Source organism: Balaenoptera borealis (genome assembly GCF_965194805.1).
Source record: "Balaenoptera borealis genome assembly, chromosome: X".
Lineage (NCBI taxonomy): Eukaryota > Metazoa > Chordata > Mammalia > Artiodactyla > Balaenopteridae > Balaenoptera > Balaenoptera borealis.
The window spans coordinates 116,734,059-116,748,749 of NC_138881.1; the positions used below are offsets into that span (position 1 = coordinate 116,734,059).

At 40.6% G+C, this 14,691-nt stretch overlaps 1 protein-coding gene across 10 annotated transcripts in view; it reads right to left on the minus strand.

The window, feature by feature from the left end:
- The window catches only part of ATP11C (ATPase phospholipid transporting 11C (ATP11C blood group)), a 166,455-nt gene that overhangs the window by 143,940 nt on the left and 7,824 nt on the right, over nt 1–14,691 (minus strand). For 8 of the 10 annotated variants that reach the window (XM_082376054.1, XM_082376053.1, XM_082376048.1 and 5 more), the window contains exon 2: nt 12,788–12,897. The exons of the other annotated variants lie outside the window; for them this stretch is intronic. In XM_082376054.1, coding sequence (XP_082232180.1) covers nt 12,788–12,897 — 110 coding nt within the window. The remainder of the gene's footprint in view (nt 1–12,787; nt 12,898–14,691) is intronic. 10 annotated transcript variants of the gene reach the window in all.

Here is a 14,691-nt window from a genome sequence, read left to right on the forward strand (position 1 = left end):
CAGTATTTTTATAGAACCCTGGTTCTCAAACATTATTCTGTATCAGCATCACCTGGAGGGTGTGTTACACCAGATTGTCAGGCCCCACCCGCAGTTTCTGATACAGTAGGTCTGAATCAGAAGCCTGGGCATTGCATTTCTAACAGCTCCCAGGTGATGCTGATACTTGTCTTTTATAAACATTCCAACAACTTTAAAAAACCTATGATCAAATGTAAGCACCTCAATAAAATCTAAAACCAAATTTAAATAATTTGGGAATTTTCTGCCCTTTTTCTTTAGCAACAAGTATTTCTTAAGAATTTATTCCAGTACTCAGCACTATACCAGACACTGGCCCTGGGCACAGAGCACTAAGTAAAAGCACACGTGCCCTTTTAAATTTTGTTCTAGGGGGAAGGCAGCTAATAACTAGCTCCAAGATTCATTATTAATTACAGTTGCAGAAAGACCTAAGTAAGAGAAGTACAAGGTGCTATGAGACCCCATTGAGACTGGGTGGTCTGACCGCAGCGGGGGGTCGGAAGGTTTCCTTAAGGATGCTTGAGTTTAGTACTGAAGGAATAGAAACGGGGCCCTTGGGGAAGGATTCCACACAGTGGGAGCAGTGTGCGGGAGGAGGGCAAGCCCTGAGGGAAGGCCAATGCGACTGCAGTGTACAAGGTGAGGGGCAAAGGTCAGAGATGTTACTGCACAGGCAGGCAGAGCCTGGTGTGCACAATAAGGAGTTGAAATCTTACTCTGTGAAGGGAACCACTAGGGATTCTTAGCATGAAACTAACTTAAACTAATGCTATGTTTTTAAAAAATCGGTCTAGCTGCTTCGCAGAGATGGATTAAGCTTGGCAAGACTGGATCCCAAAAATATTCAGGAGGCATAATCTTTGGAATTTGGTGAGGGACTGGGTAAGCTGGAGGGAGAGGAGAAAAGATTCAAGGGTAACTTCCAAGACTATAAAATGCTATGAAGTGATTAGCAGTGCTTTTCCAGTCTGACTTGAGTTTTTCTCTGTGGTGTAGCATGACAGGCAAAAAATGTATTTTATCTGTGCCTAGAAAAGGACTGGACTCACAAAAATACTTAAAATAGTAGGATAACAGATCAAATGCTTCCCTTTTCCAAGAAGAGAAAATTCCTTTAGAGAGCATTATATATTAAGCTCAAAGTTAACCTTACTGTCTCCTTTCATGATTGTGGAAGCAAAGACTGACAGGGTTACTCATTCTGTAGTCTGTGAACTACAAGAGCATTTTATTTTTACCTTTCTCATGGCATTTATCACTTCCTGCCTTGTATTTTCATTATGTATCTGTGTATCTTATCTCCTTTCCTAAACTGTAAGTTCTCTAATGAAAGATAATGATTACTAACATAGAAATAAACCCGAGACAATCTATCTACCCACATCTAGGGGTGTTGTAGGTGGGAAGGGCATTAGAGTAAAAACAGGCAGAAAATCCTTTTCTTTTGTCTCATTAACCAAACGGGTTGTTATTAAAAAAAAAAAAGTGATGCAGAAGTAGGAAAAGGTGCTTATTATGTATTTTACATTGACATTTAACTTAAAGCAGCACTCGAATATAATTAAAGAAAATAATGAAGTGTTGGAAACTACTGCTTTCTCTAACTGGAAGGGCAACTAAGCAAGATTTTGGATGACCAAGCGTGAACATGAAAATACTTCCATTCTTTTTATGTCACCACATCCTTAAAACTGCACTGACAATGGCTGACTGAAATTAACCAGAGTTCTACAGCAGACTCAAATCATCAATAATTCCTACACTTAGAAAAAAATCACCCTGCCACCCCCCAAACCCTATAAAACCAGTATGTGCAACACACTCTGAACTGAGTGTTGCAGAGGGATCTTAGTCCCTCCTTTCTTCGGGAGCTAAGTTTACTGTCTATCAAAGAGCCAAGAAAAAATCTCTCAGACAGATGCCTCAGTCCAGGTCCTAGCATGGTAATTCACCAATTCATTGTTTAAGGCTTTCTTGTACTGCTTGCTCTAAATTAAACTGTAGTATAATGGTGCCTTTTCCACTAACCTGAATACTTTCAGATAAGGTCTAAGATTCAGGCATGTAAAAGCCTACCCTGGGTTATGGTAACCTCAGAACAACTCAGAATGGTATTTCTTGCTCACAGACTTCATTCAGAGCTTTATTGAAATGGCACCTTGCCAATGAAGCCTTCCTTTGTTGCTCTATTGAAAAATTGCAACCGCTACCACCTGATACTTCCTAACTTCCTTCCCTGCTTTCTTTTCCCTTTACCACTCATCACTAGCATACAAGATATTACAATTATTTATCTTGTTTATTGTCTGTCTCCCTGTCTACTGGTTGTCCCCCCAAATCTGTTCTTCCTTTCTTCCTGAGCACCTGGCTTTCCAGCTAGAAACTGCATTTTTCTATCTCCCTTATGGCTAGGGAGGACCACGTGACTAAGATTTCGCCAAAGGTATATGTGTAATAGTGATGTGTGAAACTTCCTGGTCATTTTCCTAAAGAAGCTTGCCCTGGACCCCTCTTTCCCTCTAGCTGGCTGGAACCTGAAAACCAAATGCTGAGGAAGGCAGAACTGCCCCACTAGCCTGGGACCCTAGATGATCTCATGGAATAGAAGCTGCCTCCTTGCCCTGGGCTATTACAGGCCAGAAAGACAAACATCTACCTTTCGCTGGCCATTGTATTTTGGAGCTCTCAGCTTATCCTTTACCCTAACAATACCCTCCCCCATTAAAATGTAAGGTCCATGGGGGCAGAGATATTAATCTGTTTTGCTCACCAGTGCATCCCTAGCAAGTAGAAGTGCCTGACACAGGGTACGGTACTTAATATTTGTGAATTGATTAAATAGACAACTTCATTATTATCACTTCCACATCTTCAAACCACCTTCACGGCTTCAAGAAGTTCGGATTACAAGATCCAAATTGCTCCTAAGACAGCGCCCCAGAAGTTCCTATACTCCATTCACTGCCATCTTCCCCCTCCTCCACTGAGTGTGCCCTTCAGCCCCACTAGCCTCCTTTTCAGTTTCCCAACGTGCCTGGCTCTTGCCCAACTCAGGGCCTTTGAACAAGCTGATTCCAGTATCTACTCCCAAACCCCTCTGCAGAAGTAGCCCCTCCTTCCTGCAGTTATCTGCTTATATGCCATCTCCTCTGACAGAGCTTGCTGGCTACCCTATCAAAAACAGACCTTATTTCTGTTATCTCTGTTTCTAATTCATTTTATTCAAAACTTATGAAAGTGAGTAATTATAATATTTGTTGCCTTATTTTCTTTTTAAATTTTTATTTATTTATTTATTTATTTATTTTTTGGGCGCTTTGGGTCTTCGTTGCTGTGCATGGGCTTTCTCTAGTTGCAGCGAGCGGAGGCTTCTCTTGATGCAGAGCATGGGCTCTAGGCGCGTGGGCTTCAGTAGCGGTGGCTCGTGGGCTCTAGAGCGCAGGCTCAGTAGTTGTGGCGCATGGGCTTAGCTGCTCCACAGCATGTGGGATCTTCCCAGACCAGGGATCGAACCCACGTCCCCTGCATTGGCAGGCGGATTCTTAACCACTGCGCCACCAGGGAAGTCCCTGTTGCCTTATTTTTAAACTGTAAATTAGATTATAAGTTCCATAAGGACACGAACCACTTCTGTTTTTATTTACTACACTATCCTCTTTGCTTAGCATAGTGCCTGGCCGGTCATAAGAGGTCAAAAGGTGCTGAGTGTTTATTTTTAAATATTTTGAAGTAGACATGAGTTAAAGCATACGTAGCTCTCCCATAAATGTAGTCTTCAAATGTCCTTGACTACCAACCTGACAATAATGTAAGCTTCTACTTATGGGGATATAAACCAATGCATATTTCGGTATGCTTTTAATTGTTTTCCTAGACGACCTGGTGGAATTTGAATGACTCCTATTGGTATGATGGACCAAGGGCAACTTTTACAAGGATGTCTCAAATGCAGGTTCATATGGGCATATACAATTCAAAATAAATGATGATTATGTTTTGGGGGCATGCCAACTGGCCTCCCAGGACCTCAAACCCAAAGATCAAAGATTCTTTCATCTCTAAGGTCAAGGTTTCAGTTCATCAATTTGCTTCTGGATTATGTAATCTGAGGTGGCCCTCTAGAACTGTGTGGGCACCAGCCAAACTGGGTACTCCAGAACACTCTGGAGGTATTCAGTAATTCAGACTTTTAAAAATGCTGTTTATAAAAAATGCCGTTTCCTTCGGCATCTTATCTGTGGTGGTGGATATACAAACATACACATGGGATAAAACTGCATAGAAATAAATACACACACACACACACAAATGAGTACAAGTATACCTGGAGAAATCTGAATAAGATCAGTGGATGTTATCAATGTCAGTACCCTGGTTGTGACGTTATACTACAGTTTTGCAAGATGTTACCATAAACTGGGTAAAGGGTACACGGGATCTCTATTATTTCTTACAACTGCATTATCTCAATAAATTTCAATTAAAAAGTGCTGCTTCAACACAGAAACTAGGATGTTGCAGGATTCAACTGGTTATTTTCTGAAGAACACAGGAAGGAAGAGGCTGGGGAAATGAGAGAAAGAGAAGTAAAGTAGGAGAGAATATAAAACCTCACAGTGGGAGAGATTACTAAAAGAACAGTGCAATCTCTGAAAATATACGCACATATCCTGTCTTCTTCAGGTCACAGCGTCAAAGAATAAAAGGTTGTTACAGAACACCCAGTTCAACTGCATTTTAAAGTTCTGAAAAATGAGGCTCAAAAAATAATTTGCCAAATTTTAAAACTTTTAGAAAAAATAATGAGACTACTTTTCCAACTTTGGCATAGGGAAGGATTGCTTAATCAAGACACATAAAGCAGTAACCATAAAGAAAGAAACCAAAAAATTTGACTACATTAAAGTTAAGAACTTCTTTATCAAAAGACATATATAAATATATGCGAAGCCACAAATTAAGTTATTTGCAAAAAATATAACCAACAAAGGATTAATCTCCTGAATATGAAAAAGACTCATAATTATAAATCAGTATGAGAAAGATAAACCAACAGAAAACAGTTAAAAGACATGAACAAGTATTTCACAGGGGAAACATAAATGGCCCAAAAACGTATGCAAAGATGTTTAACCTCATTAGTAATCAGAGAACCAACAAAATGTAAGAAGTCAATATCAAGGGCAAGTATATGAAGCAACGGGAACTCATACATTGCTAGTGGGAGTGCATACTGGTAAAACCACTTTGGAGAACAATTTAATCTCTTCTTGTAAAGTTGCACATTTCAAGAGTTATTATGTGTATTTGTTTTCCTATACATATGCTTGAGTGTGTGTTTGTATATGTATATGTGTATCCTACACGCATTGGGGGGGGGAACCCCTTTTATAAATATACACTAAAAGACACATTTTCTGGTCATACAGAAAAAAAAAAAAACCCTGCAAATAACCTATAGGTTCATTGACAGAAGAATGGGTAAATTCTAGTATATTCCCAAAGTAAAATATTATTCAGCAGTGACAATGAATCAACTATAGCTACAGAAAACCTTATGAAGAATCTTAGCAATTTAATACTGAGTAAGAAAAAAAAACCAGTATACTATTTCTATAAGCTCAAGAAAACTAAATAATATATTATCTAAATTTGCATATATATGTGTTAAAAGTATTTTTGAAAGCAACAGAATGATTCACAGAAATAAAGTTAATAGTTACAGGGTTGGGGGGAGGCAGGGGGATGAGATAAGAAAGGAGCACACAGGTAGAATTATATTGGTAATGGTTTAATTCTGAAGTTGGGGTGCAGGTATGTGAGTGGTCATTTTATTATTATGCATATATTTAACACGTGTCCTTCTATATGCACTGAATATTACACTTGTAAAAGACAATGTATTTAAAAACGAAGTGATTTTCCTAAGGCTACAGTGCTGGTTAGTGGAGGCACCATAACAGAGAAGTTTCCAGCCCCATACCTCAAAAAACTTCCACAATGCTAGGTATATATTAGGAACAAAAGAGACATTTGTTGATGCAACATGAATTTCATGACTATGTAAAATATTAATTCCAAACATGGATTCTATAAATCCATTAGTATGTCTTTTGGTTTGATTTCATTTTGATTAAACTGCCTTCATTAGTATGTTTGATAAGTAGTATGTCTAAATTTGCACAACAATATTTTAATTACACTGCTTCACATTTCAAAACACGGATATATATTCTACTGACACTTTTCATCAAACTGGTTCTCAAATATGTACATGTGAATTGTCTTCTTATTGCCCCTACTGTGTCCTAGCAGCTGTGACTCAGCCAATCCAAGTGCTGCCTCTCTATCTACCACTGTGCAGCTAACTGTGTTCAGGAGTAGAGACGAGTAAGAGTGTCTGCGAATTAACGTCAGGTGGCCACTGGCAAAGACAGTGGTGCTGCTCCCCAGGAAGCCTGCCCATCATATTTCAGTACCACCAAAAATGCTCTCCTCCATTAGAGCTGTTAGCTAAGAGGTTAATATAATCAGAGTTAAGTTCATTTCTAGAACATAGTACTAACAAAGGCATGCGTCTACATTTGATCCCCCCATCACTCAGGTCAGTATAAAACGAAAAGCACAACCACTTTTAAAAGCCCATGAAAGCCTGTCGTTATTTCCATCCAAAGTACAGACAATTTAGTTCACACTCGTTACTGTTAAAGAAGAAAAGAAATTTGGGGCAGAGTATAGTCAAATGAGCAACCAAGAGATGGAGACCTCCCTCCCTTCCTCCCTCCTTACAAAAAAAAAAAAGAGAGAGAGAGATGAAGACCCAACGAGTAACAGAGATAAACAACCCAATAGAAAATAGTCAAAAATCAAGTATACTCCAATAAAAATTAATTTAAAAAAAGAAAAGAAAATAGTCAAAAAATTCCACTGCTAGACTATGAAGCCTAAACATTTATACGACATTATAAAGCTGGGAGAGAACTTAGATATTGATGACCCAGGAGCCCTCGCAGTTCAAAGAGGAAACTGAGGACATACATTACAGAGCTGAGCCTGGAATTCCTATTTCTGAACTCCCATTCACTGAATAATCTTGGACAAGCCATTTGCCCTCTTTCTCTCCATTTCTTCAGCTGTAAAATGAAGAGGCTGGACAACTAAAAGGTCTCTAAGATCTTTTACCAGTTCCAGGACTTCAATGAGCCTTACAGACCAAGTAGCAGTCGAAGCCCTTCATTTTACAGATGGTAAGGCTAGCAGACTACAGTTACTTATGGTAAAGTCTCCCATTCCTGGTCTATACACACTTTAGATTTGTTCATTCATCTTCACATGATCCTAGGACATAAGTGTGATGGTTAATTTTATGTGGCATCTTGACTGTGCCACATACTGCCCAGATATTTGGTCAGACATTCTGGGTTTGTCTGTGAGGGTATTCCTGGATGAGATTAACATCTGAATTGGTAAACAGAGTAAAAAAAATTGCCCTCCATAATGTGAGTGGACCTCATTCAACCAGTTGAAGGCCTAAATAAAACAAAAAGACCGAGACTTCCCTGGTGGCGCAGTGGTTAAGAATCCGCCTGCCAATGCAGGGGACACAGGTTCGATCCCTGGTCAGGGAAGATCCCACATGCCGCGGAGCAACTAAGCCCGTGCGCCACAACTACTGAGCCTGCGCTCTAGAGCCCACGCGCCTAGAACCCGTGCTCCGCAACAAAGAAGCCACTGCAATGAGAAGCCTGCGCACTGCAACAAAGAGTAGTCCCTGCTTGACGCAACTAGAGAAAGCCCACACACAGCAACGAGGACCCAACGCAGCCAAAAAAGGAAGGAAGGAAGGAAGGAAGGAAGGAAGAAAGAAAGGCTGACCTTCCTCGGAGTAAGAGGCAACTCCTCCTGCCTAATGGCCTTTAAGCTGGGACACTGGTTTAACTGGCCTTGGGACTTGAACTGAAGCACTGGCTCCTCCTGGGTATCAAGCCTAACGCTAGCCTTTGGACTGGAACTTACACCATCAGCTCTCCAGGTTCTCTGGCCTTCCCACTCAGACTGGAACTTCACCATTGGTCTCCTGGTCTCCAGCTTGCTGACTCCAGGTCTTGGGACTTCTCAGCCTCCATAATCATGTGAGCCAATTCCTTGTAAGCCTTGTAAGCCAATTCCTTGTAAGTTTCTTTATATGTGTATGTGTGTGTGTGTGTGTGTGTGTGTGTAAATATGTGTACACATATATATATATGAAGAAATTTATTTAAATATTTACATGTAAATAATATTAACGGGGCTTCCCTGGTGGTGCAGTGGTTGAGAACACGGGTTCAAGCCCTGGTCTGGGAAGATCCCACATGCCGTGGAGCAACTAAGCCCGTGCACCACAACTATTGAGCCTCAGCTCTAGAGCCCGCGAGCCACAACTACTGACCCCGTGTGCCACAACTACTGAAGCCCGCGCGCCTAGAGCCTGTGCTCCACAACAAGGGAAGCCACCGCAATGAGAAGCCTGCGCACCGCTACGAAGAGTAGCCCAAGCTCGCCGCAACTAGAGAAAGCCCGCGCGCAGCAACAAAGACCCAATACAGCCAAAAATAAATAAATTAAATAAATTAATTAAAAATTAAAAAAAAAAAATATTAACCATTAGTAGTTGTGGCGCATGGGCTTAGTTGCTCCCGGCATGTGGGATCTTCCCGGACCAGGGCTCGAACCCATGTCCCCTGCATTGGCAGGTGGATTCTTAACCACTGCACCACCAGGGAAGTCCCTACATGTAAATAATATTAAAATAATAAATATATAGGTATTTACACACACACAAAGACCCTGTTGGTTGTTTCTTTGGAGAACCCTGACTAATAAAATAAGCAAATGTGTATAATGAACTAATGCTTATAAAGCACTTAAAACAGTGTCAGGAATTTACTACTCTGGTTTTAGCTGTTATCATAATGGTAAGAAGGCAAAGACAATTTACAACTAAAACAATTCCATAAACCTGCAGAATATCAATGGAGTCATAGATCAGTAATTCAAGGCCCTGAATGGAATAGTTATTTTTGTACACAGTCTAACAGAACACAAATGCTTACACTGAAGGTAAAACGAAAAAATAAAAAGATAAAAAAGAAAACTCATTTTGAATTTTGATCCATATAAAATAAAAAGATTATTTCCATCCTCATGTATTAAGGGCTTAAATGAGACCCTTACCACTATCATTTCTGACTATCTGGTGCCCAGCAAAACTGCAATAAACTCACAAAAACAGTAACATTAGAAGTACTTACACCTCTATATAACCATTTTTTAAATTTAAAAAACAAGTATTTGTAAAATAGCTAGACTAAAAAGTTATCAAGAAGACTTACAAAATGAAACAAACACTTTAATCAGTAAATACGTCATTTCTTATTCATAGTGAAGTATTTTTATTGTATTTATTATTATTATTTTGGCCGCAGCGCAGGGCTTGTGGGATCTTAGTTCCCTGACCAGGGATTGAACCTGGGTCCTGGGAGTGAAAGCGTCGAGTCCTAACCATTGGACCACCAGGGAATTCCCGAAGTGAGTACTTTTAAAGTATAACAGGGCTTCCCTGGTGGCGCAGTGGTTGAGAATCTGCCTGCCAATGCAGGGGACATGGGTTCGAGCCCTGGTCTGGGAAGATCCCACATGCCGCGGAGCGACTAAGCCCGTGAGCCACAATTGCTGAGCCTGCGTGTCTGGAGCCTGTGCTCCGCATCGGGAGAGGCCACGATAGTGAGAGGCCCGCGCACCGCGATGAAGAGTGGCCCCCACTTGCCGCAACTAGAGAAAGCCCTCACACAGAAACGAAGACCCAACACAGCCATAAATAAATAAATAAATAAATAAATAAAATTAAAAAAATAAAAAATAAAAATAAAGTATAACAGCAAACTTCAAGAAAGTCAATGTTGTAAATGTGTGTACAACAGTGATGCTCATAAATATAAAGTTATTCATTAAGTATATCAGAGACCATTAAATACTTAAAAATATAATGAAAAAGAGATATTATATTGTATATATTCAAAACACAGCATGCTAGAGGAAATGACTTCATTTCTAAAATATGAGTAGAGATTTTTTTTTTAACTGAACACAACAGTGATGTCTAAAGACTGGACAATTTGATCTCTCAGTCAAGCTCTCAAACTCTATGATTATAAATGGGAAATAAGATTAAAAATACAGATAGGAATCAAATTTCATTCAGTCAGCAAATATTTATTGAGCATATACTACATGTCAGGCACTGAAGCATTAGCGATAAGCAATAAGCAAAAATGGTTCTTACCTTCATGGAATTTACTACATAGGGAAAGCTTGATACTATGTAAGTAGCAAAAAAATATAATATGCTAATGTAAAGTCAACTGTGATAAAGAATATAAAAGAAAGGTTCATAGTGCTATGAGAACCTGGGAACCTGCCATTGTCTGAGGGAAGGACACAGGACAGCTTCCTTGGGGAAGTGATAATTAAGCCGAGCCCTGAGAGATGAGTAAGAGTTCAGGCAACTGACTAAAACAGAGAAGTTTACCAGACAAGGGAAATGGTATATACAAAGGTCCTTTGGCAGATGTAAGGTAAAAAAGTGAGGAAGACATTTTGCAGTAACAGAAAAATCCATCCTAAAATCCACAAAGAATCTCAAGGGATCCTGGATAGCCAAAACAATCTTGAAAAAGAACAAAGTTGGAGGCCTCATACTTTCTGACTTCAACTTATTACAAAACTATGGTAATCAAAACAGCGCAGTACTGGCATAAAGACATATAGACTTCTACTGAGTCATAAAAAGGAATGAAGTACTAACACATGCTATGACACGGATAAACCCTGAAAACATGCTAAATGAAATAAGTCAATCACAAAAGAGCACATATTGCATATAGAGTCGATTTACATGAAAGGCCCAGAATAGGCAAACCCACAGATCTGCAGATTGGTGGTTGCCAGGGGCTGAGGAGAGGGATTGGGACTAACAGCTAATAGGTACAGGGCTTCTTTTTGGGGTGATGCAAATACCCTGGAAATAGACTGTGGTGATGGTTGCACAACATAATGAATATACTAAAAACCACTTACCTGTAAACTTTAAAATGGCAAATTTTTTGTCATGTGAATTTTATCTCAATTTTAAAACGTGGAAGAAAAAAAAGTGAGGAAGAGTGCAAGCTGACACTGGTCAGGTCTTTATCCAGAGAGTACTGGAAAGTCACTGAAGGCTTTCAGATATGAATCTGTAAAAGATCCCTCTGATGCTGTGTGGAGGACGGATTGGAGCATGCAGGAGTAGATGAGATCATCTATTGCAATGGTCCGCATAAGTGATAGTGGTAGTTTGGACTTGGATGGTGGTAGGGAAAGGAGAGAAGTGGATGGATTTGAGAGCTCTTTCAGAAACAGAACCTACTGGATTTCCTGAGATTAGATGTAGGAGATAAAGGGAAAGGGGCTATTAAGGATGACTGCTAGGTTTCTAGCTTGAGCTACTGGGTAGAGGATGGTGCCATTTATTCAAAGACAGAAGACTGGAGGAGGAACAAATATGAAAGAGAAGGGATGCTGATGACTTGCACTAGAGTGGCAGTCATGATGATAAAGCAAAGTGGCATCAACAGCTTGTGGTGATGAATTGGTTATGTGGGAATAAGACACAATTCATGTTCTGGTAAGGCACAATGAAGGTCAAGTCTGAATGTCTATTAAGAGCCATGTTGTTTAGTGACAGTGAAACAGAAGTGTTACTATAAGGAATGTGCTCCTGGACAAAGGCCTGATCCCCGGCTTTTTACAATGACCACCAGTACTCAAGATAATAAACTACCGCATTGTCCCCATGTAGTAAAAGTTTCTGAAAGTGTGCACTTATTATGTAAGCAGGACAACTAAATAACCAGTCATATGATATTATATGAAACAGGGTCATGAAATATTACCCCAAATGTTTATTCCATCCCAGTTCCTGTATCGAAATCAGAAGACTAAGGACCGCCACCACTGGAATTAGGATTTCAGAAGAGTGTCTACTGGGAGATTCCTACAGCTATTACTGTGGAAATGAAAGCCACCTTATGTCTGCTATCAGTGCTCCCTGTCTAAAAGTCTAAATTTCACCACAGCAAAAATAAGCCATTGAAGATTAAGGTTTCTGTCTCTCTGCTACATTAAGAGTTGGAACCTAAGTCCTCTCAATTGACTGGTTTCCCTGCTCTAAGTGCCATAAGCAATAACTCGGCTTGATTGCTCAGGTAAATGCCTCCTCCTGTAATGAGGCTGCCGATCCCTAGAATCCCATGAACTTCAATTCCTCGGGTTCCCTACCACCTCGTTCACATGCTACCTCCTCTACAAATCCCTCCTCCTCCACCCACTGCTTCCAGAGATTTGGTGCCCTCGTCTCAATGCCTGCGGCACTTACTGTGTGTGCCTTCAAGAAGATAGCACTGATGACCTACTGCCTTGTGAGGAGGTTGGTCCTGTGTGTGGTCTTCTGTCTCTAATAGACTGCAAGCTACTGGAGAGCAAGGCTGTGCCTTACATACCTCTATAGCAACCAAGCAGGGCAGGAGTGTTCAAAGGAAGCTTTTGATTCATATGGATGTTTCCAGAAAAGAAGCCAAAGTAAATTGTGCACTATATTATAGATCCCTCAATCCATATTACTGCAAACGACATTAATTGTGAAGCTTAAAGAACATCCCCAACTGCTTACACAACAGGTGTAACTTACAGAATCTGCTCTACCCAGCTGTAACTTGCTTGTGACAGTTCCCTCCTGGCTTCTGCTCCCTGTTGATCTGCAGGATTACTGCATCTTCCAGTAGGATTTCCTGATTTATTCTTTGTCCAAAAACATAAAAGAATTATTAATTTTCCCTTTTGATAACAGTTTTCAAAAAAAGGCTGAAACTTAAGAATAACCAGAGAGATATCTCTGGGGTTTTCCATGACCATAGAACTCAAAGAACAATCCTGAAGTAAAACAGTATTTATAAATATTTCCATAAAATTCATTCATTAGCCCAAGAATTTTGTTTTCCTTTTGGCAACTTTTCCTATATAATCATCCTTAACTAAATACTCTTCATTATGCCCGCTCTTTGGAATTATGTTACCCAAAAGGATTTTTAAAATCAGCTGCCTATGAGCTAACACCTAGCCATGTATAGAATGGGATGAATTAATGATGCAAATGAGTGTTGGGACTATGGGTAATTGGATGGAACGAAGAGGAGTGGGGGCAGTGATGAAAGTACCAAAGTCAGAAAAAATGAAAATCCACGAACTCTGTGATGCTCCAGAGAGGAAACCAGCAAGTGTTGACGCTAAACTGGCAGAAACATCAATACTTCCTGGCTCCCCCACTGGGTGCATCAATTTACCACCGGCAGGCTGCTCTTCTGCTGCAAGTGACAAATAGTGAATGCATGCAACAATATGAAAAGGAATGACCCATAATCCAGAAGCATGGTATGTGCAGCAATGAAAAAAAGGTGGTGATTGCTGGGAGTCTCAGATAGACTCAGTTCTGCTGCTTGATTAGCTTAATGACCGAGGGCAAGTCACTTCCATTCACTGAAAAATACCAGGATTTCCTAACAGCATGTAGGAAAAAGTTAACAGAGCAGGTCTGAGACTGACTGCTACTCTTTTTTAAAAAATAAATAAATAAATAAATTTATTTATTTATTTATGGCTGTGTTGGGTCTTCGTTGCTGTGTGTGGTGTTCAGTAGTTGTGGCACACAGGCTCAGTAGCTGTGGCTTAGCGGGCTCTAGAGCATAGGTTCAGTAGTTGTGGCGCTCGGGCTTAGTAGCTCTAGCAGCATGTGGGATCTTCCCGGACCAGGGTTTGAACCCGTGTCCCCCGCACTGGCAGGTGGATTCTTAACCACTGTGCCACCAGGTAAGTCTGTGACTGCTATTCTTAAAAAGGTCTGCTTACAAGGTTGGTACCCTTGACACAAACACAGTTGTTATCTGGGGAATTGGGTTTGTGCTAAAGGCATAATCGTTATCAAGAAAACTGCTCTGGGGGGACCTTCCTGGTGGTCCAGTGGTAAAGAATCTGCCTTCCAATGCAGGGGACACAGGTTCGATTGCTGGTCATCGGGGAACTAAGATCCCACATGCCGAGGGGCAACTAAGCCCGCTAGCCACAGCTACTGAGCTTGCGCGTCTCAACGAGAGAGTCCTCGTGCCACAAACTACAGAGCCTACGCCCTCTGGAACCCATGCACCACAACTAGAGAGAAAAAACCCGCACACCACAACTAGAGAGAAGCCCGCGCACCACAAGGAAGAGGCTGCGGTGCAACAAAAGATACCGCATGCCGCAACAAAGCTCCCCCGCCCCACCGCATATTGCAACTAACACCCGACGCAGCCCAAAAAAAAAAAAAAAAAAAAAACCTGCTGATTTTTTCAATACCGACGTGATAAAGAGACCAGGAAAATACAGCCACCATAATGCTTTAAGACAGCATATAATGGAGGAGTCTAAAAAAATACACGGTATCTGCTTCAACAGGGTAGTCTGCACCAATCCTCCCATATTCTATTAACTAAATATGGGGCAAAAAACTGATGACAATCTGTATTTCACAAATACATATTAACCTCCCAAATCTGGATA